Raw genomic sequence first — 24124 nt, 5'->3', positions numbered from 1 at the left:
ATATATTATCTTAAAATATATATTATAAATATTTAAAAAATATATATGTGTATATATTTTATTTTTTAAAAAATTATTTAATTTTAGTTTTTTAATTAAATAAAAACAAAAATGATATTTTTTTATTTTAAAAATGAATGAGAATAGTAATATCTCATAAGATTGCAAATCTCACTCCTCAATCTCAAATTTGTGTGAAATGATTAGGGATTTGGTGCAAAATGACCCTTAATGGTGTGTGAAAGTAAGTAATGTCCATGTTTTTAATTTTGTAGTAAGATAGTCTAACCATATTTTTAATATTACATATTACCAAATATGTCATTTAGCAAATTACTATTTTAGTCTAAATTTTTTAATATTATGGTATATGTATATTATTTTTGTTTAATTAGTTTTTATTTTAAAGTTATTTTGATTTTTTTTCGTTTTTTTATGGGTTGTTGAATGATATACCATACTACAAAATATATATACTGAGTCGAAAAATAATACCAATAAAACTTACAAAATTATTACTAAAAAATGTATATACTATGCTAACAAAATTATATACTACCATTAAAATGTATATATCATGATACAAAATTGTATACTACCATTATGTATAATAAGATAGAAACTAAATATTATAAAAAAAAAATTATATATCATACTACAAAAAACATATACACTAGTTAGAAAATAATAAACCAACAACCCATAAAAAGCTTAAAAAATCAATATAACTTTAAAATAAAAATTAATTAAACAAAACTAATATACATATATAACTATATTAAAATCATACGCTCCTAAATAAATAAATAAATGATAGAAAAGAGCAATTTAGGTAATCAATAATGTAAAATATTCATTTCTCTAAAAAATTAAAATGAGGACATTAACTTCTTCATGACATTTTGTTAGGTCATTTACTATAATTTCTCAAATAATTATGTTGTCTACCTATTTTATTCCTATTCCTAACAAAACTTAGAGAAGTAAATAAAGATAATGAAACTCATTCTCCATTCTCTTTCCTTAATGCCATAAGTAAATCCATTAATGACATTTCTTAGATAATTGAGAGAAGAATCATTCTCATTCTCTTCCTCCTTAATTATCCCACCAAATTTTCATATTTCTTATTTTAGTAAACATGTGAATAAAAATTATTATCACATAAATAAATAAGAATCATTATCACATAAATAATTCTTATTCACATCAATTAAACATACCATTAATAGTATTTCTTAGATAATTGGGAAAAATATTATTCCCATTATTTTCCCTCTTCTCCCACCAATTTTTCCTATTCCCTGTGTTTAGTAAAAATATGAATGAAAAATCACATCAAGTAAAAGTGTCATTAGAACATTGCTATGTTCAAATTAAACCAAGCATAAATGGTTGCATGATCTAGCTTTTATTAGTCTTTAACTTAGATTCATCAAATTTTATACCTTCTCGGGTCGCATGTTCCCCACCAGACTCATCTGTGGTGCTCAGCCCACCCCTTGTGAGTGCGATGTTAAGAGTATTAGTTAGTTAGTTTAGTTGTTAACTTTTGTAACTAATTTTTGTTATGCTAACTAATTGTAAAATTGTAATGTGTTGGCTAATCTATTGTATATAATACTTTGTAACACTATTCTTTAATTAATGAGAATCGTTTATTCTCTTTCTTCACATGGTATCAGAGTTTCTCTCTCTACAATCTCCATTGTTTCTCTGGTTCGACATATCTGATTTTTCTTCTTCTCTGCCCTAAGTTTAATGGCTATCCATGGTGACCACTCTAGGTCTCTCTTTTGGAACAGCTCCGCGCAACCTCCTCTGCTTCATCTATGGCGGTCTTCACTCCAGTCTCGTTTGCTCACAAGCTTGCAACCAGACTCGATGGTAGCACCTACCTCCTTTGGAAACCTCAAGTCATTTCCACCATTAGAGGTCACAAGCTTGAAGATTATATTTCTTCAACCTATACTCCACCGCCTCGCTTTCTGAGTGATACTGATAAAATTACAAGGACGGTGAATCCTGCCTTTGTTGATTGGTACCAGCAGGATCAACTTCTCTACTTGTGGCTCTTGTCGTCGATGACTCCACTTATCCTCACTTGTGTGATCAACAGTCAGTTATGTGCCCAACTGTGGTTAGTTTTGGAGACCTATTTTGCCTCTCAGTCAAAAGCAAAGCTTGATCAATTATCAACTTAATTGCAAAACATCAAGAAATGCTCTCTCACTCTTAAACTATTTGCTCAAGGTTTGGTCTCTAATTAATCAACTCAGCTCCATTGGCCATTATATGTCTCCTAAGGAGTATATTGCTGCAATTTTTTGTGGATTGCCTTCTCCATATTATGATACCTTCATCATCTGAGCCAATTCTAAATCTGAACCTCTCATTGTGACTGCTTTTGAAGCACTTCTTCTTGCTCAAGAACATCGAATTGAGAGGCAACACAAAGATTTGGACTCTGTGTCTGTGAATTTGGCCAATGCGAATTGTTGGACTCGTGGTGGTATGTCTACCAATTCTGGCCGTGGACATTGGAATCTGTTTGCTACTGGTGCTCGGAATGGCAATTTTTCAAGCAATCAATGTGCTTTTGGTACCAATACCTTAGGTTCTCAATCTAGTTCTAATGGATGGGGTGTGTACTCTTCTCCCTCTCCTGGTTTCACTTCTGGATGTGGTACTACTTCCTCTAGTGCTCGTCCGATATGTCAACTTTGTCAAAGATCTTGTCAGTTTTCATCAAAGTGTTACCAATGACTCAATCCAATATTTCCTGGTTTTGGAGCTGTTTCGATTGATCGATCTCCCAGTGCTACTTTTGCGATGGTGGCTACTGCTGAAACTGTCTGTGATGAGTCTTGGTATCAAGATTCGGGAACCACCAACCATTGCACTGCTAATGAGGGAAATTTGACTCAAAAGGGTGAATTCTGTGGATCTGAACAAGTTCGTATGGGCAGTGGAGCTGGCTTAACCATTTAGAATGTTGGTAAGACCTTCCTACCTTCCTTTGATCACTCTAGACCTCTTGTTCTTAACCAATTACTTCATGTCCCTAAAATAACCAAGAACTTGATTAGTTTGTCTCAGTTTGCTCATGATAATGGTGTTTTCTTTGAGTTTCACCCTAACTTTTGTCTTGTTAAGGATAAGGTTTCCAAGAAAGTGCTGATGCAGGGTACACTTAGCAATGGTCTATATGCCTTCCCACCTCTGTTTGTGTCTCCCTACTCCACTGCTCCATCTCAGTCCATGTTACAAGAGTCTACTTTGTCTTGTAATACTTCTCAAGTTGTAAACACCAATAATAATGACCATTCTTTGTTCAATTTGCGGCATAGTCATCTTGGGCACCCTGCTGCCAAGACAGTTCAACCTGTAATGACCAATCGTAATGTTTCTTATAGCAATAAAAGTATCTCAAATTTTTGTTCAGCTTGTTGTCTGGGTAAAATACATAAGTTTCCATTTTCAAAATTTGATATTATGTATTCTCAGCCATTGCAGTTAGTTCATTCCGACCTATGGGGTCCATCTCCTATGGTCTCTTCCAATGGATATCGATACTATATCCATTTCATTGATGTTTTTTTTTTCTAGATTACTTGGGTGTATTTTTTGAAGCATAAGCCTGAAACTATGCAGAAATTCATCAACTTTAAGACACAAGTTGAGAATGAGTTCAGTTGCATTATTAAGAGTTTCCAATCTGATTGGGGAGGGGAATTTTAAGCCTTTACTTAGTACTTAGTTACTCATGGCATCACACATCGAGTCTCTTGTCCCATTACTCATGAGCAAAACAGTGTTGTTGAACGTAAGCATCGATAGGGGTGAGCATCGGTCGGTTTGGGCGGTTTTTTCATAACATAAAATCCAGAATTCGGTTTTCGGTCCGGATTGGTGCAATCCAAAAACCGACCGACCAAACCAGTTAAAAGAAAAAACTGACCGTTTTGGACCGCGGTTTGGTCTGTTAAACCGACCAAACCGAATTTATTATTTTTTTTAAATTTAAAAAAAAAAATTTTGAAAGTTTTAGTTAAAAAACTAAAATTTTTGGATTGTTGGAATCCATTTTTGTGCATTTTTAAAACATAAATATATAGAACATAATTTAATATTTTTTTTTAATTTTTATTTAATAATTTTAATAATTAATAATTATATAATATTATATTATTTTATATTATATTGTTTGGTCGGTCGGTTTCGTTTCCGCTGGTCGGTCCGGACAAAATTTTCAAACTGACCGAACAGTGGCAGTTTGCGCCGTTAGCGGTTTTTTCGGTGTTCGATTTAATCGATTTCGGTTTTTTCGGTGTTCGGAAGGTCGGTGTATACGGTTTTTTCGGTTTTTCGGATTTTATGCTCAACCCTAAGCATCGACACCTTGTTGAGACAACCTTAACTCTTCTTGCCCATGCCTCTATGCCACTAAAATTCTGGGATGAGGTTGTCCGTGCTGCAACCATCCTTATTAATAGGCTTTCCTCATTTGTTTTGTCGGGAGCTACACCTATTTATACCGTTTATTCTCAAGCTCCTGATTATAACCAACTTCGTGTCTTTGGTTGTTCTTGTTTTCCAAACACAAGATCATGTAACAAACACAAGCTTCAATTTTTCTCTATTGAGTGCACTTTCTTAGGGTATAGCTTGAAACATAAAGAGTATAAATGTCTCTCTCCTATTGGGCTTTACATATCGCATGATGTTATTTTTAATGAGTTTTTGATTCCTTTTGCTAAGTCTACTACTATCTCTAACAATGTTTCCAAGTCAAATTTTACAAGTTTACCATCTACCTCCATTCCTACTTTCCACACTACAATACTTGACCTTTCCTCTTCTACCCATTCCTCACTACATTCTTCTCCTCACCAATCTCCATCATCATCCTAACAATCCTCCTCATCCTCATTCTCACACTTGCCTAATCTGTCACCTTTATCACATTAACCATCACCATCTCACTCTCCATCACCACCTTCATCTACTAGTCCTACCCATGCTACTGTCTACCCTCAACCAACACAACCAACTCCCTTACCAACTAATCCCCATCATATGACTACAAGAGCCAAGGTTGGGGTATATAAACCAAAGGTGTACATCACCTATAAAGAGCCTTTAACAGTTGAATAAGCTTTTTCCAAACTAGAATGGAATAATGCAATGGCTGCTGAGTTGCTTGCTCTAAAGAATAATAAAACTTGGTCTCTTATGGAGCTGCCCGATGGCAGAAAAGCTACAGGTTGCAGATGGGTATTCAAAATTAAAGAGAACCCCAATGGAACTATTGACAAACATAAGGCACAACTAGTTGCCAAGGGGTTTCATCAACAATATGACTTTGATTTCACATAAACTTTCAGCCCGATTGTCAAGCAAACAACAATTAGAGTTATTCTAACCATTGCTCTTTCTCGGCAGTGGATAGTTAAGCAACTTGACACTAATAATGCCTTCCTCAATGGCTTCCTCACCGAGGTGTTTATGCAGCAACCACTGGGTATTGTTTAGCCAAATTCATCTCATTTGGTTTGCAAATTGCACAAAGCTTTGTATGGTCTTAAGCAAGCCCATAGGGCCTGGTTTCACAAACTCAAAGAAGGATTGGTTTAACTTGGTTTTCACAATGCAAGGCCAGGTCACTCTCTCTTTATTCGATTTACCAAGACTCACACTATCTTTGTTCTTGTGTATGTCGTGATATACTCATTACAGGCAACTGCCTATCCGAGTTAGATACTCTTATGTCTCAATTCAATTCCATTTTTGCACTTAAAGATCTTATAGAGATCAATTACTTTTTGGGCATTCAAGTGCAACCAACAGAGGAAGGAATCCACCTTTCCCAGACCAAGTATATCACTAACCTTTTGTGTAAGGCCAAACTTAAGTTTACAAATGGGTTGAAGACTCCCATGACTGGGGGAAAAAATTTATCAGCCACTGGAAGTGATCCTATCCAAGACCCAAAGGTGTACTGCAGCTTAGTAGGGGCACTTTAGTATGCAACAATCACAAAGCCAGAGATATCCAATGTTGTCAATCATGTTTTTCAGTTCATGCACAGGCCTTTAGAGTCCCATTGGCGAAATGTCAAACATATTCTTCGATATTTGAATGGTACTCTTGACTTTGGATTACATCTCAGGGGGTCAACCTCTCTTGAATTGGTTGGTTTCTGTGATGCCGATTGGGCTTCAAACCCTAATGATATGAGATCAACTTCTGGGTTCTGTGTTTATCTTGGGCCAAATCTAGTCAGTTGGTCTTTGAAGAAGCAAAAAACTGTCTCTCGGTCTAGTACCGAAGCAGAATATAGAAGTCTAGCTGGTATCACAGCTGAGCTCACCTGGATACAATCTCTTCTATATGAGATTTGTGTTCCTATTCAAAGGGCTCCTACTGTTTGGTGTGACAATCATAGTACTGTGTTGATGGCTTCCAACCTAGTTTTACACGCCAGGACCAAGCACATAGAACTTGACTTGTACTTTGTTCTTGAAAAGGTCTTGGCTAAGACATTGGTTGTTAAACACACCTCAGCACATGAGCAAACCACATATATCTTTTACCAAAGCGTTATCTAGCTATTGATTTCTTTTTTTGAGGGACAAACTTAGTGTAGATTCACTCTCTACCCTAAGTTTGAGGGGGAATGTTAAGAGTATTAGTTAATTAGTTTAGATGTTAGCTTTTGTAACTAATTTCTATTATGCTAACTAATTGTACAACTGTAATAAGCTTACTAATCTATTGTATATAATACTTTGTAGCACTATTCTTTAATTAATGAGAATCGTTTGTTCTCTTTCTTCACATGCGACCCATCTTTTGATACCCTTCTTTCCCTAGTTGCTCATTCCTCGTCTGCCCTCCTTGTTTCCTCCCTTAAATTTTACATTATATAAATAATTAATTGAGTAAATATTAGTCAAACAAGATCACGATATGCAAGGAAAATGAATTAGTATACTCAATAACCCTTCAGCAAGGTGTTCTTGGGCCTCGAGGCTTTTTCCACCAGGAACGACAGTCTCTCCCAACTTAGATGCGAAGCCATTTCTCTCTTCTTTAAATGGTAGTATTGATTAACTCCTATTTTAGGGGTTTTTTTCACTACAGTCCTCATTATTTACACTTTGTAATTCTTAGGTTTCAAAAGTTGATTTTGTATCAGTTAGGTCCACAATATTTTCAAATCGTATCATTTAGGTCCTTACATGTTATTTTTATTTTTTTATTTTAAAATACATAAAAAAATACAAAATAAATGGTGAATCATTCTTAAAATATTTGGACGTTTAATTTATGACAATAACAAACATGACATGAGAAAAAAAAAAATTCATGACATTTTTAAAAATATTTAATATTTTTATAAAGTAATTTATGTTTCATTAAAAAAAATATTCTTACTTGCATTGTTGTTTTATAATTAATATTAATAACTATATTATCTCGATTATCTTGATATTATCAGTTTTTATTATGATACATTATTTTAAAACTTAATAGTGTATATAAAATTATTTATACCTTTATATATTATAAATGTGAGTTTAACGGAAATTGTTGGTTTCCGTTAGATTTAACACTTTTTTTTTTATTGTTTTCTAACACCTTTTGTTGACGCCGTTTTTCGTCAACAGTGAAAGAAGAGCACGTAAACAATAATCAGTAATGGGCAATAAAAATATGATAACACAAACACGGTTTTTTACGTGGTTCAGCAGTTAAATCTGCCTAGTCCACGAGTCTTTGTTATTAAACTAAAGATGATCTCTGAAAATTCTTCAAGGATGAATTCTTCAGAGTTTTCTCTCAAGATCACAAAATTCGATCCTTTTCAATGGTGCATGACCTCTCTATTTATAGAGAAGATTTCAGAATACTATCCCACATATTTCGGGTAGTTACTCTATATTTGCAAATAAATTAAATGGTATTAAATGCCTGCAATCTGATATAAAAGGAAATGTCCCCTGAAGACCAGGGGGCGTATAACTAATCAAATAATATCCCTTGATTGTAGGGGATTTACAGTAATAAATGTAGACCACGTCTCTTATAGATGACTCATTAGGATATTCAAAGTTATTATCCTATATCACCAAGGCCATATTCTCCCAGGTTTCTTACTGACTTTCGAGCTATAACATATCCCGAGGCCACATGACTTTGAGCTCGTACGCGCGTTAGGCTTGGAGCCCCTGATCCGAGGTCATCCTCGAGAACAGATGCACCTCAGGGTCTACCTTTCGAGCTTGTGAGGATTTCGAGGCTACCATCTTCGAAGTCGTCTCTGTTTCGCAGGCTCGATGTTTAGATTTCGCACATATTCCAGACTTTACGAGTTCATTCATTATGAATCCAGCTTTCGAGATCACAATTCTCATGGCTCGAAATCTGGGTATAACATCTTGCCCCCTCAAAAGTATTCGTTCGAATTCTATGAGAAGGAAACTTTTGAACTACTTTCTTCGGGAACTGTACCGTCACATACTTGAGAATGGACACGTGTCAGTTGGGTATTGCCCATTCAGGGTACTCGAGTACCTTGGAAATCTGCCCACGATCATTCGTCTGCCACCTTTTTGGTACCATCATATCAGTAATCCCTACCCGTTGGATCTTGCAAGGGTATTATTCAATGTCCCAGATTAATCCCCTTTTTCTATCTATATATAAGACCCCATTCATCATCTTCCTTTTATTTTTTCGCTCATCAGAAGAAGGAACAAAAACAAAACCAGAAACTCTCTCTGAAAACTCCTTGCTTGTGCATGTTCTCTCAGCCGAAGAAGCAAAGGACCACCGGTTTGTTCGAGATCGTAAGCTCATACCTGCAGCCTCTCCTTCAATCAACGATTTCTCTGCAATCGCCATTATTGTGTAAGTGTCCAATTCTTTATTTTCCCTTATGCCAGTTTCTGTCCATATTGTTCTTGTTATTTCTTGGAGTGCGCTGATATATTTCCTTAGTATTGTATGCTAGGAAATTTTTGATCTATAGGCTTCTACGTTTACGTTCCCATACTAGGCTTAAATCTCTGGTTTCAAATCCAGTTTTTGTGTAGAATAAGGTTTCTTTTTTCTAGGCTTCAAAATTTTAAAGGACATATCTTGCACACCAAGATATCGGGTATAAAACCTTGGTTTTAAAGAACTCACGATACCCAAGATTACCTTTTCTGGATAACCACCACCCTTTTTCCCATGATTTTCGGGATTTTCAAAAAAAAATTTGTCCACTCTCCCCCTTTTTCTCGTGGAATACACGTTCTGACTCTTTAATAAGGGTCTTAGTTTCGAACTCGCTTCGTTCTTAAGCTCCGAGCTTGTCTTGTCAAGCTCGTAACCTTTGAACTCTTGCATGCATGGCCCTCACCATTTTTTATTTCTCGCTAGATGTCACAGAATCTGGAAAGACGGTGGGGGTCGTGGCTGGCAATCCCTTACTCGCCCGAAACCCCGAGCCCGGAGTCACTGTTTGCTCGAAATCAACATCGAATTCGCGAGTACAATCTCGCGCGCGAACAAGAGGAGATTCGAGCTCATTATCGCCGCCAAATTGACGAGGTCATAGAGAAGAAAAGGAGAACTCTTCGAGAGGCAATTTATCCAGAGTCCAATTCAGGGCCCAGGCCGATCCCGCTCGACCCTAAATTGAAAGTGACCGTTGCGTACGGTCCGGGAGAGCTCCAATTTTCACTCATGGGGGAGCCTTCTACCTCGCAACCGAGGAGAGAAATATTTGAGGCCGAGCATTATTGGAGCTCGGTTACCTCAACAAATCAGATAACTGATATTCTGGCCTTCCATGGCCTCAGGTTGTCAAGCTCCTTGAGATGTCGAGCTTCGACCGCTAGCGAACGAAGCTGCTATGCCCCAGGGACTGGAAACCCTGACAACAGGCTGAGGTACGCGGCATGGAGTCAGGAACACATGAAGGCAGGAGCGCTACTGCCTTTGAAGTCTTTTTTCAAGGACTTCACGGATTTTGTGGGGTTGGCTCCGTTCCACCTCAACACCAATTCTTACAGGGTTCTGTCTGCCCTGAGGTCATTATACCACGAGCTGAAGTGGACGGGACCTTCGCCGCATGAGATTTTATACCTCTTCTGTCTGAAAAGCAATCCCTCCCGAGCTCGGGGAGGATATGGCTTTTACTACCTTTCGAGCTATCCCAAAGAGAAGAAGGTGTTTGAGGATCTCCTTAATCATCCTCCTAATTTTAAAAAAGCCTTCTTCTGGACAGATGGCTTGTCTCCGTCTCGATGCTACTCATTCAAACGGATTCGTAAGTATTCCAACCTTCTTTATCTCTGTGCTCAGGATTTTATTTGTAAAATCCGTACTTAGTTGAAATGTGTCTTGCTTTCCAGCCAATTTTCACCGTCCTACTCCCGACAAGGCAATGAAGGGGCATAGGGAGACTCTGCTCCAACTCCCTTACGGCAAGAGGTCTCTCTCGTACCTTTTACATGAGAATAAGCTCCGAGATTGCGGGCTTTTGGGAGATGGCCAGTCCACCTCGGACTGGTCCAATAAAAAGTATGATCATTGGGAGGAGGTGCCTTTGCCCACAGGCGTCCTCCCTCCAAGGAGAGAGGCGAGGCCTCCACCCCCAGCTCGTCAAAGAAGCCCGCCATCGGGGAACAAGGCTAACGATGAAGCCTCGAGTTCAGACTCGGATGATCAAGGTAAAGTCATCCTTAGCTCGAGAATGTGGTCCCCCACCTTATTAACATACAAACCCGATAGGTTAGTCTTGTGCCCAGACGATAGGGACCACTTCTATATTTGGACTTGGGTAGATGACCGAGTTCATAGGTTTGATAGTTGGCTCAGGAAGTATGACACCATGTATAGCCTGAACGAGGTGTGGGATGGGATAGCCGTCCAATATGGGACAAGTGACTATAGGGAACTTTCGAGGTTGACGTCCACCTATAGGGAAGGCACTCCCCCCGCCTCTTTTGAAGATGGGGGAATTTCGTGGTCCCCGAGCTCTAGTTTGGGGGAGAGTTCCAGTTAGGTCTTTCTTTACTTGGTTTTTTCTTTTTTTTTCTTCCAAGTTTATTAGCATTATGTCTAACTTCGATTGGAACTGTGCAGGTGCCATGGATCCCGACCTTGACGCTGTGTTTTTTAGTGATGAGAGAGCTGGAGCTCAGAAGAGTAAGCGCCCGAGAGCCTCGCGGAGGTCCGACCGACCATCCAAGGTCCCCAGACGCTCCAAGAAAACCCCAACAGCTCAGGCTACTGCGAGCACAACCGAGGAGCCGATCGTCCAGGTTGATGCATTTGGTTCAACCGCGCCCATCTTGCTTCCTCCAACCGATACTCAAATAACAGTCGGCCGGCCTCCGAAGAAGCCTTCCGTCTCCAAGGTCCTACTGCCGATGGCCCGACCTCATGTTGAGGAGTTCGTGCTTGACGGTGCTGTTGGGACCCAAGGGGCTGTACTTAGCTCGGACGTCCTCTCTCGAGTGGGTCAGAGTTTTTCAGGCTTCGGCGCCGACCATTGGGACCTTGTGCACAAGGCCTCAGACTGTAATACTCTTTATGATAAGAGTATTGAACTTACTGCCGCGGTAACCTTCGCAACTCTCCTTTAATTGTTTGTGTCCCAGCTCATGATCTAATTCATTCTTTGTATTTCAGGCCCTTGTCGTTTCAGCACAACTTAATTATAAGCTGACCAACGAGGTGCACATAAGTATGTCTCTGGCCCAAGAGTCGAGGGATCTCCAGCTTAAGATGGCTGATGAACTCAAGGACTCGAAGACCGAACTCGAGAATGTGAAGACCCGTCTCGCGGAGCTGGAGAAGATGAAAGCCGAGCTTGAACAGGCGAAGACTCTTCTTGCTGAGCTGGAGAAGGCTAATGCTAAGCTCAAGGAGGAGAAAGCTGCTACTTTCGACATCATGGAAAGCGAGAAGGCCCGCCTCCTGGACGAGTTCAAAGAGCAGAAGGAGAAGGCGGTCGACCAGGCCTTGTACAAAATTTGGGTTGACAATGCCGACCTCAATACCAGCTTCCTGGGTCCTCTCGAGGCCAAGTATGTAGAGCGGTGGAATGCCCGTCTTGAAGCGAGTGAAGCTGCTCGAGAGGCTGCTCAGAAGGATAGTCATGCTATTCGTCCTGGGGGGTCTAGTGCCGTTGCCGCTGGAAAAGCCAAGGGAACTGCTCCTTCCTGATCCTCACCTCGGGGCTGCGTCCCTTTATTCTTTGTAATATTTAATTTATGCCCGTAGGGCTGATACAATTTCTTTTTATATTAACTTATATATGCTTTACATTTCCTGGCTCGAAATATTTTGCATATTTTATATTATTGAGTTGTTTATGTTTATTTCTTCATACAAACATAGTTTGGATTTAGGCTCGAAACTCGATGCATTCACGCATTGTTTGTTCGAATTATCCGCTTCCGATCTCGTTATTCATCAAGGTCAGATATTACTTTAACCACAAACCCGAAAGTACTTATATGGTATGTAATGTGAATGGTTTAGTTATATCTTTTTGCTTAGTTACTTTTCCTCGTTCTCGGTTTTTTCCCCGAGGTTATGAGTTCGAAACTATTTTTCTTTAAGATATTCCAGCCTCGATCTCGAAGTATCTTGAAGTAGGTTTAAGTTCCAACTTATCGTCGATTAGTTCTAGCTTGTTTGCTCCAAACCTGTTAAGTTCGTACATTTGATTAAATCCAAACGTTATTATCTTTTTGATAATTTGGTTGTCCAAACTATCTAAGCTCGCGTATCTGGTTACATCCAAATACTTTTATGTTTTTGATAATTCGGTTATGTCCAAACTATCTAAGCTCGCGTATCTGGTTACATCCAAATACTTTTATGTATTTCGATAATTCGGTTATGTCCAAACTATCTAAGCTCACGTATCTGGTTACATCCAAATACTTTTATGTATTTCATGCATGTTATTTTATTTTTTAAGCTAATGGTATATATACCCATGATGCCCCCTTAATATCCTATGAGTGTGACCATAGGTTATTAAATTAAGAGAGATTGCAAAAATAAAAAGAGATAACATATTGAACGAAATAGATCTTTATTTGATGAAATTCAAAAGCAGACAAATTAATACAGATAGAAAATCATGGTTACAGGCAACACTTTTCCTATACTATTGGTAGTAAGGTCTTAGGTGTTCGCCATTCCATGCTCGCGGTACCAGGCTTCCATCCAATCTTGCTAGCTTGTAACACCGAGCCGGATGACTGACTCTATCTGGTATGGTCCTTCCCAATTCGGCCCGAACACACCAGCTGCCGGATCTCGTGTTGCCAAAAATACGCGTCTCAACACCAGATCTCCCATTCCGAACTTTCGATCTCGAACCCTCTTGTTGAAATACCTAGTAGCTCGTTGCTGGTAGGCAGCGTTTCTCAGTTGAGCCTCTTCTCTCTTTTCTTCAATCAAGTCTAAGGTTTCCTCGAGCTGAGTGTGGTTTGAATTTTGGTCGTAAATCTGAGTTCGGATTGTTGGGATTTCGACCTCAATAGGCAACATTGCCTCGCAACCGTATGCTAGAGAGAACGGGGTATGCCCCGTTGAGGTTCGAGCAGTGGTTCTATATCCCCACAGGACTTGGGGCAATTCTTCGGGCCATCGTCCCTTCGCCTCCTCCAACTTTTTCTTTAGAGAACTCTTGAGAGTTTTGTTCACAGCCTCGACCTGGCCATTTTCCTGAGGATGAGCTACTGACGAGAAACTCTTTATTATGCCGTTCTTTTCACAAAAGTGGGTGAACAAGTTGCAATCGAACTGGGTTCCATTGTCGGATACAATCTTCCTCAGCACCCCATATCGGCATACGATGTTTTTTACTACGAAATCAAGGATCTTTTTTGAAGTTATTGTTGCCAATGGTTCAGCCTCCGTCCACTTCGTGAAGTAATCCACGGCAACTGCAACATATTTTACTCCGCCCTTGCCAGTTGGGAGAGAGCCTATGAGGTCGATTCCCCATACCGCGAATGGCCATGGGGAAGTCAACATGGTCAGCTCGGATGGTGGGACTCGGGGAATCGTGGCGAATCTCTGGCATTTGTCGCATTTCTTCACGTACTCAAAGGAATCCGTTTTAATGGTAGGCCAGAAATATCCTTGGCGTATGATCTTCTTGGATAGGCTATGGCCCCCGGTGTGATCTCCGCAGAACCCTTCATGAATTTCTTCAATGATCTTCTTAGCTTCGGGTGGAGTTACGCACCAAAGTAATGGCATGGAATATCCCCTTCTGTATAGCTTTCCGTCCAAAATGGTGTAACGGGGAAGTTGATACATTAACTTTCGAGCCTGGTTCCTATCTTTTGGGAGGACTCCGTTCTCGAGATATTCAACTATTTGGGGTCATCCAGGTAGGCTCTGTTTCAATCATACACACATCTTCCTCCTCTGGCTCGTTAATGCTAGGTGCCGATAGGTGTTCTATGGGCACCACGTTCAGTTCTTCATTTTCGGCGGAGGTGGCGAGCCGAGCTAAGGCATCTGCATTTGAGTTCCACTCTCGGGGAACCTGTTCGATTGTATAAAATTCGAAACACTCCAATGCGGATTTATCCTTCTCCAAATAAGCTGCCATTCTCGTGCCACGAGCCTGGTATTCTCCTAAGATTTGGTTAACCACGAGCTGGGAGTCGCTGTGGCAATGTATTGCTTTAGCTTTGAGCTCCTTGGCTATACGAAGCCCCGCCAGTAAAGCCTCGTATTCGGCTTCATTATTCGATGCCTTGAAGTTAAATCTTAAGGCAGAATGAAATCTGCTTCCTGCGGGGGTAATCAAAATGATTCCTGCCCCCGATCCATTTTCATTGGATGAGCCATCGACGTATAGTTTCCACAACTTGTGGGCCGGGGTTATGACTTCGTCGTTGGTCATGCCAGTACATTCTACTATAAAGTCCGCTAACTCCTGCACCCTAATGGTCGTCCTCGGGTGGTAGGTGATCTCGAACTGTCCAAGCTCAACTGCCCATTTAAGAAGTCGACCTGAAGCTTCTGGTTTAGACAAGACTTGCCTAAGTGGTTGATCAGTCAACACATGGATGGGATGCGCTTGGAAGTAGGGGCGGAGTTTACGAGACGAATGAATTAGACTAAGCGCCAGCTTCTCCATCAGGGGGTATCTTGATTCTGCCCCCAGTAATCTTTTACTGATGTAGTAAACGGGCCTTTGTACCTTTTCTTCTTCTCGAACGAGTACTGCGCTTATTGCGTGTTCGGTGGTGGAAAGGTATAGGTACAGTATTTCTCCCGTTTCAGGTTTTGATAAGATAGGGGGTTCAGCGAGGTGCTTTTTAAGTTCCTAGAATGCCAGCTCGCACTCCTTTGTCCATTCAAATTTCTTTCTTCCCCTTAAAAGGTTGAAAAACGGGAGACAACGGTCCGTAGATTTCGAAATAAACCTACTTAGGGACGCCATCCTGCCGGTCAAACTTTGGACATCCTTATGTCTTCGAAGTGAGGGCATGTCAATCAGGGCCTTGATCTTGTCGGGGTTGGCTTCTATTCCACGAGCATTCACGATAAAGCCCAAGAATTTTCCTAACGATACCCCGAAAGTGCACTTCTGAGGATTCAGTTTCATGTTATACTTTCGGAGCACGCCAAAGCACTCTTTGAGGTCATCAACATGGTTATTGTTAAGTTGAGACTTGACAAGCATGTCGTCAACATAAACCTCCATGTTGTTGCCTATCTGTTCTGAAAACATCATGTTCATGAGCTGCTGGTATGTGGCCCCAACATTTTTGAGCCCGAATGGCATGACATTGTAACAGTATAGCCCCTTATCCGTTATGAAGCTCGTATGTTCTTGGTCGGGGGCATGCATGGGAATCTGGTTATATCCAGAATAAGCATCCATGAAGGACATCAGGCCATGCCCCGCTGTGGCATCCACGAGCTGGTCAATCCTTGGTAACGGAAAACAGTCTTTCGAGCAAGCTTTGTTGAGGTCTGAATAGTCAATACAGGTCCGCCACCTCCCGTTGGGTTTTGGGACCAACACCGGATTGGCTACCCAGTCAGGGTAAAAGGCATCCCTAATGAATCGGTTTGCCTTTAACCTGTCAACCTCCTCCTTTAGTGCCTTATTTCTGTCCTCGTCCAGCTATCTTCGCTTTTGTTGCTTCAGAGGGAAGCTTTTGTCTATATTCAGTGCGTGGCTTGCTATATTCGGACTTATTCCCACCATGTCCGAGTGTGACCACGCGAAGATATCCTGGTTCTTCTTCAAAAAGCAAATTAGTTGCTATTTTGTCTCATCTTGGAGGTGTTTTCCAACCTTCACCTTTTTTGAGGGATCGGCTTCCTCGAGCTGAATTTCTTCGAGCTCTTCTAAGGGTTCGAGGTCAGCTTTCTCCTCAACCCTTGGATCTATCTCTTCGTCAATTTCTAAGATTGTCCCGTATTTATTTTGAACAATGACGAGTGTTTGCGCGCTCGTCTGTTTCTTTCCTCTCAAGGAAATACTGTAGCATTCCCTCCCTTCTAATTGATCTCCCTTTAATGTTCCGACGCCGCTAGGGGTCGGGAACTTAAGGGCCAGATGCCTCACCGATGAGACTGCCCCCAGCCCAACCAGGGCGGGTCTCCCGAGCAGCACATTGTAGGCTGAAGGTAGATCTGCTACCACGAACTCCATTATATTGGTTGCTGAGACTGGGTAGTCTCCCAAGGTTACGGGGAGCTCGATGGATCCCATGCAGGCGGTTCCTTCTCCTGAAAAGCCATATAAAGTAGTTGCACATGCTTTCAGGTCGCGAAGGGAGAGTCCCATCTGCTCAAGGGTTGCCTTATAGAGAATGTTGACTGAGCTCCCATTGTCTACGAGAACTCGGTGGACCCTTTTATTGGCCAGCTGGAGAGTGATGACCAGCGGATCATGGTGAGGAAACTGGACATGGGACGTGTCTTCCTCAGTGAAGGTTATTGGTTGGGATTCAATCCTTTGGCTTTTTGGAGCCCTAGGTTCGGGTTCATAGGGAGACCTGTCCCCAGTCTTCAGCTCGTTAACGTATCTCTTTTGGGCATTCCTGCCCATTCCCGCGGGATGAGGCCCTCCCGAGATGGTTATTACATCCTCTCCATCTATCGGCGGGGGCCGATCTTCTTCCCGAGCTCAAGAATTATTGTTTTGTACGGGTGGAGGTGCGGCTACTTTCTGGCTCGCGGCCGCCTGACTAATACTCTGGTTTTTGACATATTGTCTGAAGTAACCTCTTGAGATCAATCCTTCAATCTCGTCTTTCAGTTGTCGACATGCATTGGTTGTATGCCCGGTGTCTCTGTGAAATCGGCAATACTTGCTGGAGTCCCTCTTGGACTTTTGATTTCTCTTCGGGTCTGAACGCCTAAAGGGGACCTGGTTTTCATTGGCCAGATATATGTTCTCCCGAGACTCGTTGAGCTCGGTGTACACTCTGTACACGGAGAAATATCTCTCCCCTTTCTTTTTCTTTCCTCCCTCGGCCTCGGGGTTACTCCCTTCATTCTTTTTCCTCTTGGAGGGGTTTTCCGCAACAGGCTTTGCAGCTGCTGGGTCCGCCGAGGTTGAGGCAGAGTTGACGTTTATCGTTGTAGTTTCAGGCTGGGAAGTCACATTAAGTGTCGACCTCGCTTCCTCTACATTGACAAACCTCTACGCTCGTTTGTTAAACTCGGTTATGGACCTCACCAGTTTTCTTTGCATATCGTCCCAAAGGGCACTCCCTGGCATTACTCCGGCTTGGACAGCCATTAGGTGTCCACTGTCATCTACGTTCCGAGCTCGGGCGACTTCCAGATTAAACCTTGTTAGGTAACTTTTTAACGTTTCGCCCGGTTATTGCCGAACGTTAGTTAGGGTTGATGCCTCTAGTCTAACCCCCATCATGGCTCTGAACTGCTTCTTAAAGTCTTTAGACAGCTGCTCCCAAGAAGTTATTGAGTGTCTCTTATATTTTTCGAACCAGCTTTTGGCTGGTCCTGTCAATGATGCTGGAAACAACATGCATCTGAGCTCGTAACCCACGTTACTGGCTCTCATTATGGTGTTGAATGTACTCAGATGACTGTACGGGTCGGTCTTTCCTTCAAACGTTGGGACGTGGGGGATCCGAAACCCTTGGGGAAATGGAGTGTTGAAAATATGGGGAGCAAACGGCTCGAGCTCCTCGTCAGAGTCTTCATATCGATCGTGCTCTTGCTCATTTTTCAAAAGCCTAAAGGCCTTTTCAAGCTGATCAATTCTTTCTTAGACTAGGTCCGCAAGAGGTACTGTCTGGAATCGGTTGTCATCGATCACAATTCCAGGCTCGCGCCTCCGTAAAGGATCTCTACGCCTATTCAAGCGATCCCTCAAGTTCGGATTTATCGGGTCAACATTACCCCGACTCTGATTTAGGTGTTCTCGCAGGTCAGGGCGATTTCTGCAGCTTCCAGTATTCTTACGACCTCGGTCATGCTTGCTGACCAACCTGGTATCTCCAGAGTCGTCACTGGTAAAACTCGTCGCATAGTTATTTCGAGATAGATTTCTTCCATGCCGCCTCGTCTCCGCCGTGCGAGACCGAGATGTTTGGCTTCTTTCTGATGGGGCGCCTCTCCGCTCCTGGAAAGCTTCCCCATTTCCTTGTCTCTCTCCCGCACGCCTCTCGCCCTGATCTCGAACTGGTTGAGCATTCCTACGAGGGGGTGAAGGATATCTTATAGGTGATGGAGGGAACCGTATGGGTGACGGTGGTTGCCATCCATTTCGCGGCCTAGACGGTCCGGAGTTTGCCCGAGATGGGTTGGTAGTATTTGGTGCGCTCCCAGGGATTTGAGTCCGAGCCTCTGCAGGGGCTCGGTTGTTCTCAATTCCCGCAGGTACTTCCACAGGTGGATTCACCGGGGCCCTAGCTCGAGTATTTCTCTGGGGCCTAGGGGGAGCGGATGGCTCTGCTGGTGTCGAAGGTTGAGCCGGCCTCCTTGTGGCAGCATCTTTCCGTGGGCGCCCATGGGGTCTACGGGGAGGAACGTGTACGTCCCTTGGAGGAGGGACTTGGTTTTCATGCGGAGGCGGGGCCTGAGCCACCTGCGCCTCTGCGGCTATCCTTGCCAACTCCTCATTCCGTTTGTTGGCCTCTGCCAACTGCTGTTTCAGTTGTCGGTTCTCAAGTTCCACAATGGGAACATACCGCTCAAGATTGTAATACATATCCCCATCCCTTGGTGGAGCAGGTGGTCCTCGAGAATTGGAAGATCCACTTCTTTCTTCGACATTTGGGTTCTCCATTGGTTGTTTCCCAGGACGTCTTGGGTAATTCTCTTCAGGAGCGTTCTGATTATTAGTGGCCATAACTTACTCAGGGACTGAATGCTTAAGGCTCTCAATGAAAGCACCAAACTGTTGATGCCGTTTTTCGTCAACAGTGAAAGAAGAGCACGTAAACAATAATCAGTAATGGCCAATAAAAATATGATAACACAAACACGGTTTTTTACGTGGTTCAGCAGTTAAATCTGCCTAGTCCACGAGTCTTTGTTATTAAACTCAAGATGATCTCTAAAAATTCTTCAAGGATGAATTCTTCAGAGTTTTCTCTCAAGATCACAAAAATTCGGTCCTTTTCAATGGTGCATGACCTCTCTATTTATAGAGAAGATTTCATAATACTATCCCACATATTTCGGGTAGTTACTCTATATTTGCAAATAAATTAAATGGCATTAAATGCTTGCAATCCGATATAAAAGGAAACGTCCCCTGAAGACCAGGGGACGTATAACTAATCAAATAATATCCCTTGATTGTAGGGGATTTACAATAATAAATGTAGACCGCGTCTCTTATAGATGACTCATTAGGATATTCAAAGTTATTATCCTATATCACCAAGGCCATATTCTCCCAGGTTTCTTACTGACTTTCGAGCTATAACATATCCCGAGGCCACATGACTTCGAGCTCGTACGCGCGTCAGGCTCGGAGCCCCTGATCCGAGGTCATCCTCGAGAACAGATGCACCTCAGGGTCTACCTTTCGAGCTTGTGAGGATTTCGAGGCTACCATCTTCGTAGTCGTCTCTGTTTCGCAGGCTCGATGTTTAGATTTCGCACATATTCCAGACTTTACGAGTTCATTCATTATGAATCCAGCTTTCGAGGTCACAATTCTCATGGCCGAAATCTGGGTATAACACCTTTAATTTTAAGTCACCTAAATAAGGTAAATAAATTGAAAATAAAAATTATAAAAAATTATAAATGAGCCATAATAATTTCTCATCACATATTTGAAAATTTCATATTAAAGTATTTAAATTCCTCTATAAATTATGTTTTAAAAACTATAACAAAAAAATATTTATGTGTTTAAATTTATTATTTTCTTTTATTAATTATTTATTTTGTCACTTAATATATATTTTTTTATCCAAACATATATGTAATAGTGACATAAGACATAAATATACATATTTCTTATTTTTTTGTTTAATTTTTTTAATGAGAACTTACTTATTTTAATTACTCTAACCATCAATTGAATAATATATATTTATATATAAGTTTTGTTCACTTAAATTTTTTTTAATTAAATAATTAAAATTTGATCAAATAAATTTTTTAAATTCATACTTTTAATTTAGAAATTCTTAATATTTTATTATATTGAATATTTTTCTAAAAGGATATTAGAAAAAATTATTTAATTTTAAAATTAAAATCACCATATATAATATATAAATCAAAACATAAAATAGACAAAAATTTAAATTTTTATGAACGCTAAATTTCAAACTAATAAACAACATCAAATAATTTACTTTGAAACTAGAATGCATCATATTTTTATATGTAAAAAGTTTGTATCAAACATATTCTTAGTTTAATGATTTTTTAAAATAAAAATTATGATATTATTTATTTCTTTTAAAATTATGGACAATATTTTGGCTTAATTTTTTAAAATATGTTTGTGTCATTCTTGTATAATATATGAGATTGTTTTTTATTTAAAATTTAATTGATAATTAAACAATATAATCATTTATAAATTAAACTAAGAAAACGTGCATTGCACGTTGCTTATACCTAGTGTACATATCTTTTTTATATAAAAGGTGTGTAGATAACGAAAATTCTTAGGTTTAACCATTTTTTATTTTTTTCCGTTAACTTTAACGAAATATTCTTATATTTAACATAATATTATTATATTTAACTGTAGATTGTAAAATGATTTAAACCTAAATAAAATTAAATAAATAAATAATGAAACAATTTAAAATACAATATTTTTGATATATTTTACAATGATAATTATTTAAAAATAATAAAACCATATATTTTATAACTTAAATAAAATTTAATTAAAATTAAATTTAATATTATATTAAACATATAATATATAATCACTGTCAAATTCAAAAACTAGAACAAACATAAACTTAAATAAAAATAAATAAATAAATTAAAATATGATATTTTAAAGATATTTTATGATAATTTAAATAATTAAATCATATTTATTTAAAAATAATAAAAGCATACATATGTCCTTTGGTGAATTTAATATAGAAAAAGAACTTCAATCACTTGATAAAAAATAAACTATCACACAACTTTATAAGATAAAAAAATTATTATTAAATAAATATGATTTAATTATTTAAATTATCACAAAATATCTTAAAAATATTATATCTTAATTCAATAATTTATTTATTTTTGTTTAAGTTTATGTTTGTTCTAGTTTTTTGAATTTGGTAGTAATAACAAGAGATTATATATTAAATATTTAATATAATATTAAATTGACGTTTGTTGCTAGTTTTTTTTTTGTTTGAAAAGAAGTTTGTTTCTAGTTGATAGTAGATTATATTATGTTATATGTTCAATATGATATTATTCTAATACGTGAAGTTTAATTAAATTTTATTTAAGTTATAAAACATATGACTTTATTATTTTTAAATAATTGCATTGTAAAACATCTAAAAAATCTCCTATTTTAATTTGTTTAATTAATTAATTATTTATTTTATTTTAAGTTTAAGTTTTTGAATTTGACACTGACAACAAGATATTATATATTATATGTTTAATATAATATTAATATTATACATAGATTGTAAATTTATGTGTATGTTACTAGTTTTTTTTTTAAAAAAAAGTTTGTTTCTAGTTGATACTAGATTATATTATGTCATATGTTGATATTATTATAATACGCGAAGTTTAATTAAATTTTATTTAAGTTATAAAACACATGATTTTATTATTTTTAAATATTTGCATTGTAAAATATCTCAAAAATATCATATTTTAATTAATTTATTTATTTAATTTGATTTAAATTTAAATTATGTTTACAATTTACCGTTAAATACAATAATATTCTGTTATATATAAAAATATTTTGTTAAAGTTAACTAAAAAATAAATAAAAAATGTTAAAATTAAGAATTTACGTTATCTACACATTTATTATATAGAAGGAATATATGATTAGTTATAAGTTGCATTATAAAAAAAAATTACAAAATAAAAATAAATATGTACATGATAAATATTAATAGTATTGTAATTCAATTATTAATATTAAAAAAATATAGATAAGAATTTTTTTTAATGAAAAATTAATTTAATTTTTTTTTAAATGTATTGGCATAAATTAAGTGGTTTTATGTATTTTGAAAGAAAAGGAAATAAAAATAATTTTTAGAGAATTAAATGATACTGAAAAAATTCGGGATACAAAATTAACTTTTGAAAGTAAGTGTAAAGAACTGAGAAAAAAAAAACCCTCTTTTACGCACGCACACATAATTCACGTGAAACGACGTTGACTACTCGAGGATTATAATGTGAAACGACGACTTCCTTTCTTTACAAAATGCGGATTTTATAAGAAGGTAAAAGGAACAGGTTGTTCAAGAGAATATTTACACGTGTGATTTAGAGTGAGTGACAAGTCAAATGACAGAATGGCCTGTTCTCGACACGTGGCTTAAAGAATGACACGCGCTTGCATGAATCATTGTGGTCTGGTCGTTGACAGTGCTACACTGGAAGACACGTGTCTCGAGAAATTCAGCTGCACACACCGATTGGTGGTGGTGAGAATGAGACAGTGCAAGACTCAAAATCTGCTTTCCACATTTGGAATGAAAATCACTATTCTATTTTTCATTAACACCATTGTACAATAACACAGACCGAGGTCTTTTAAAATTTACAAGGAAAAATAAAAGTAAGTAAATAACATAACAAAGATATTCAAATTCCAAATACAAGTATCAAATTGTAATATACTACACACTAAATTAAGACTCAAATTTAGAGATTTAAATATTTATATTCTTTTATTAATTTTTTAAAGATTTTTTTTTCTAAATTTTAAAAGACTGTTGTGTTATTGTTAGCAATATTTCATGAATAATTTTTTAATTTCTTTTTAAAAATAACTCTATACAATTTGGATTTTTGTAAGAGAGAAAAAAATATACAGGCTGCTTTTTTTTTTTTTTACAAAAAGAAAAAAGTAATCTTGAAAAAAAAATTAAGAAAACAAAGTTAAAACATAAATAATAAAAGCATCATAATTTTTTTTTTTATAAAAAGAGATAAATCAGTTTATAAATGTATATATAGCAAAGAGAATAAAGTTAATATAATACATTTACATTAGTTAGTGTTCATTTTGATTAAATGTAGTATTACTAGTATCAAATTGTGATAGGCTGGATACAGATCTGGACAACAAATTTAAATCCCTATTAAAAATAGTATTTTGGTGGTAGTATCATAATGGATGCAATACAATATGAATAGAAAGTAAATTGGAAGATAAAAAACTATTTAGAGTTTGTTCAGTAAATTGTTGATTTCACTAATCACATTAAGAACATAAATAATAAAATATTAAATTAATTGTCTTGTTAAATAATTGAAGAAACATAAATACAATTGTGACTCGTACCGATGCTCTTGGCACGTTTATAAATGTTATTTTTTAATTACATATTTATATGCTAAAAAATTAAATAGAACTATTTCTGAAATGTTACCAGCAAAAGTCTTAAAGCAATTTTTT

At 38.0% G+C, this 24124-nt stretch overlaps 2 protein-coding genes and 1 long non-coding RNA gene across 3 annotated transcripts; 2 read left to right on the top strand and 1 right to left on the bottom strand.

Moving 5' to 3' along the window:
* Positions 1-1404: 1404 nt before the first annotated feature.
* Positions 1405-8865, bottom strand: LOC133795891 (em protein H5-like). The gene is made up of 4 exons (XM_062233354.1): positions 8775-8865; positions 6998-7093; positions 6842-6911; positions 1405-1501 (listed from the first exon to the last, which is right to left on the bottom strand). Exons 1-4 carry the CDS (start codon positions 8863-8865, stop codon positions 1405-1407), a joined length of 354 nt encoding a protein of 117 aa, XP_062089338.1.
* On the top strand, positions 1664-3444 carry LOC133798256 (uncharacterized). Its single transcript, XR_009875807.1, has 2 exons — positions 1664-2998; positions 3157-3444. It is a non-coding gene; the product is annotated as an uncharacterized LOC133798256 (long non-coding RNA).
* LOC133798255 (uncharacterized) lies at positions 7601-12353 on the top strand. The gene is made up of 3 exons (XM_062236492.1): positions 7601-11057; positions 11143-11621; positions 11692-12353. The coding sequence occupies exons 1-3, from the start codon at positions 10442-10444 to the stop codon at positions 12226-12228; spliced, it is 1632 nt and encodes a 543-aa protein (XP_062092476.1). The 5' UTR covers positions 7601-10441; the 3' UTR covers positions 12229-12353.
* The last annotated feature ends 11771 nt before the right edge of the window (positions 12354-24124 follow it).

Source organism: Humulus lupulus, chromosome 8, assembly GCF_963169125.1.
Source record: "Humulus lupulus chromosome 8, drHumLupu1.1, whole genome shotgun sequence".
Lineage (NCBI taxonomy): Eukaryota > Viridiplantae > Streptophyta > Magnoliopsida > Rosales > Cannabaceae > Humulus > Humulus lupulus.
Note: the sequence above shows the minus strand (reverse complement) of the source record. Positions and strands in the feature narration are given on the sequence as shown.

Excerpts from the sequence above, each read along its gene's own strand:
- LOC133795891 (XM_062233354.1), bottom strand. The coding sequence starts at position 8,865 with ATGAGCTTACGATCTCGAACAAACCGGTGGTCCTTTGCTTCTTCGGCT. Across the intron at positions 7,094-8,774 it reads GTTTTCAGAGAGAGTTTCTG|AAGAGAGAAATGGCTTCGCA; the intron begins GTTTTGTTTTTG and ends TACCATTTAAAG. Across the intron at positions 1,502-6,841 it reads TATCAAAAGATGGGTCGCAT|GGGTGGGCTGAGCACCACAG; the intron begins GTGAAGAAAGAG and ends CGCACTCACAAG.
- LOC133798255 (XM_062236492.1), top strand. The coding sequence starts at position 10,442 with ATGAAGGGGCATAGGGAGACTCTGCTCCAACTCCCTTACGGCAAGAGG. Across the intron at positions 11,058-11,142 it reads TAGTTTGGGGGAGAGTTCCA|GTGCCATGGATCCCGACCTT; the intron begins GTTAGGTCTTTC and ends GGAACTGTGCAG. Across the intron at positions 11,622-11,691 it reads GTATTGAACTTACTGCCGCG|GCCCTTGTCGTTTCAGCACA; the intron begins GTAACCTTCGCA and ends TTTGTATTTCAG.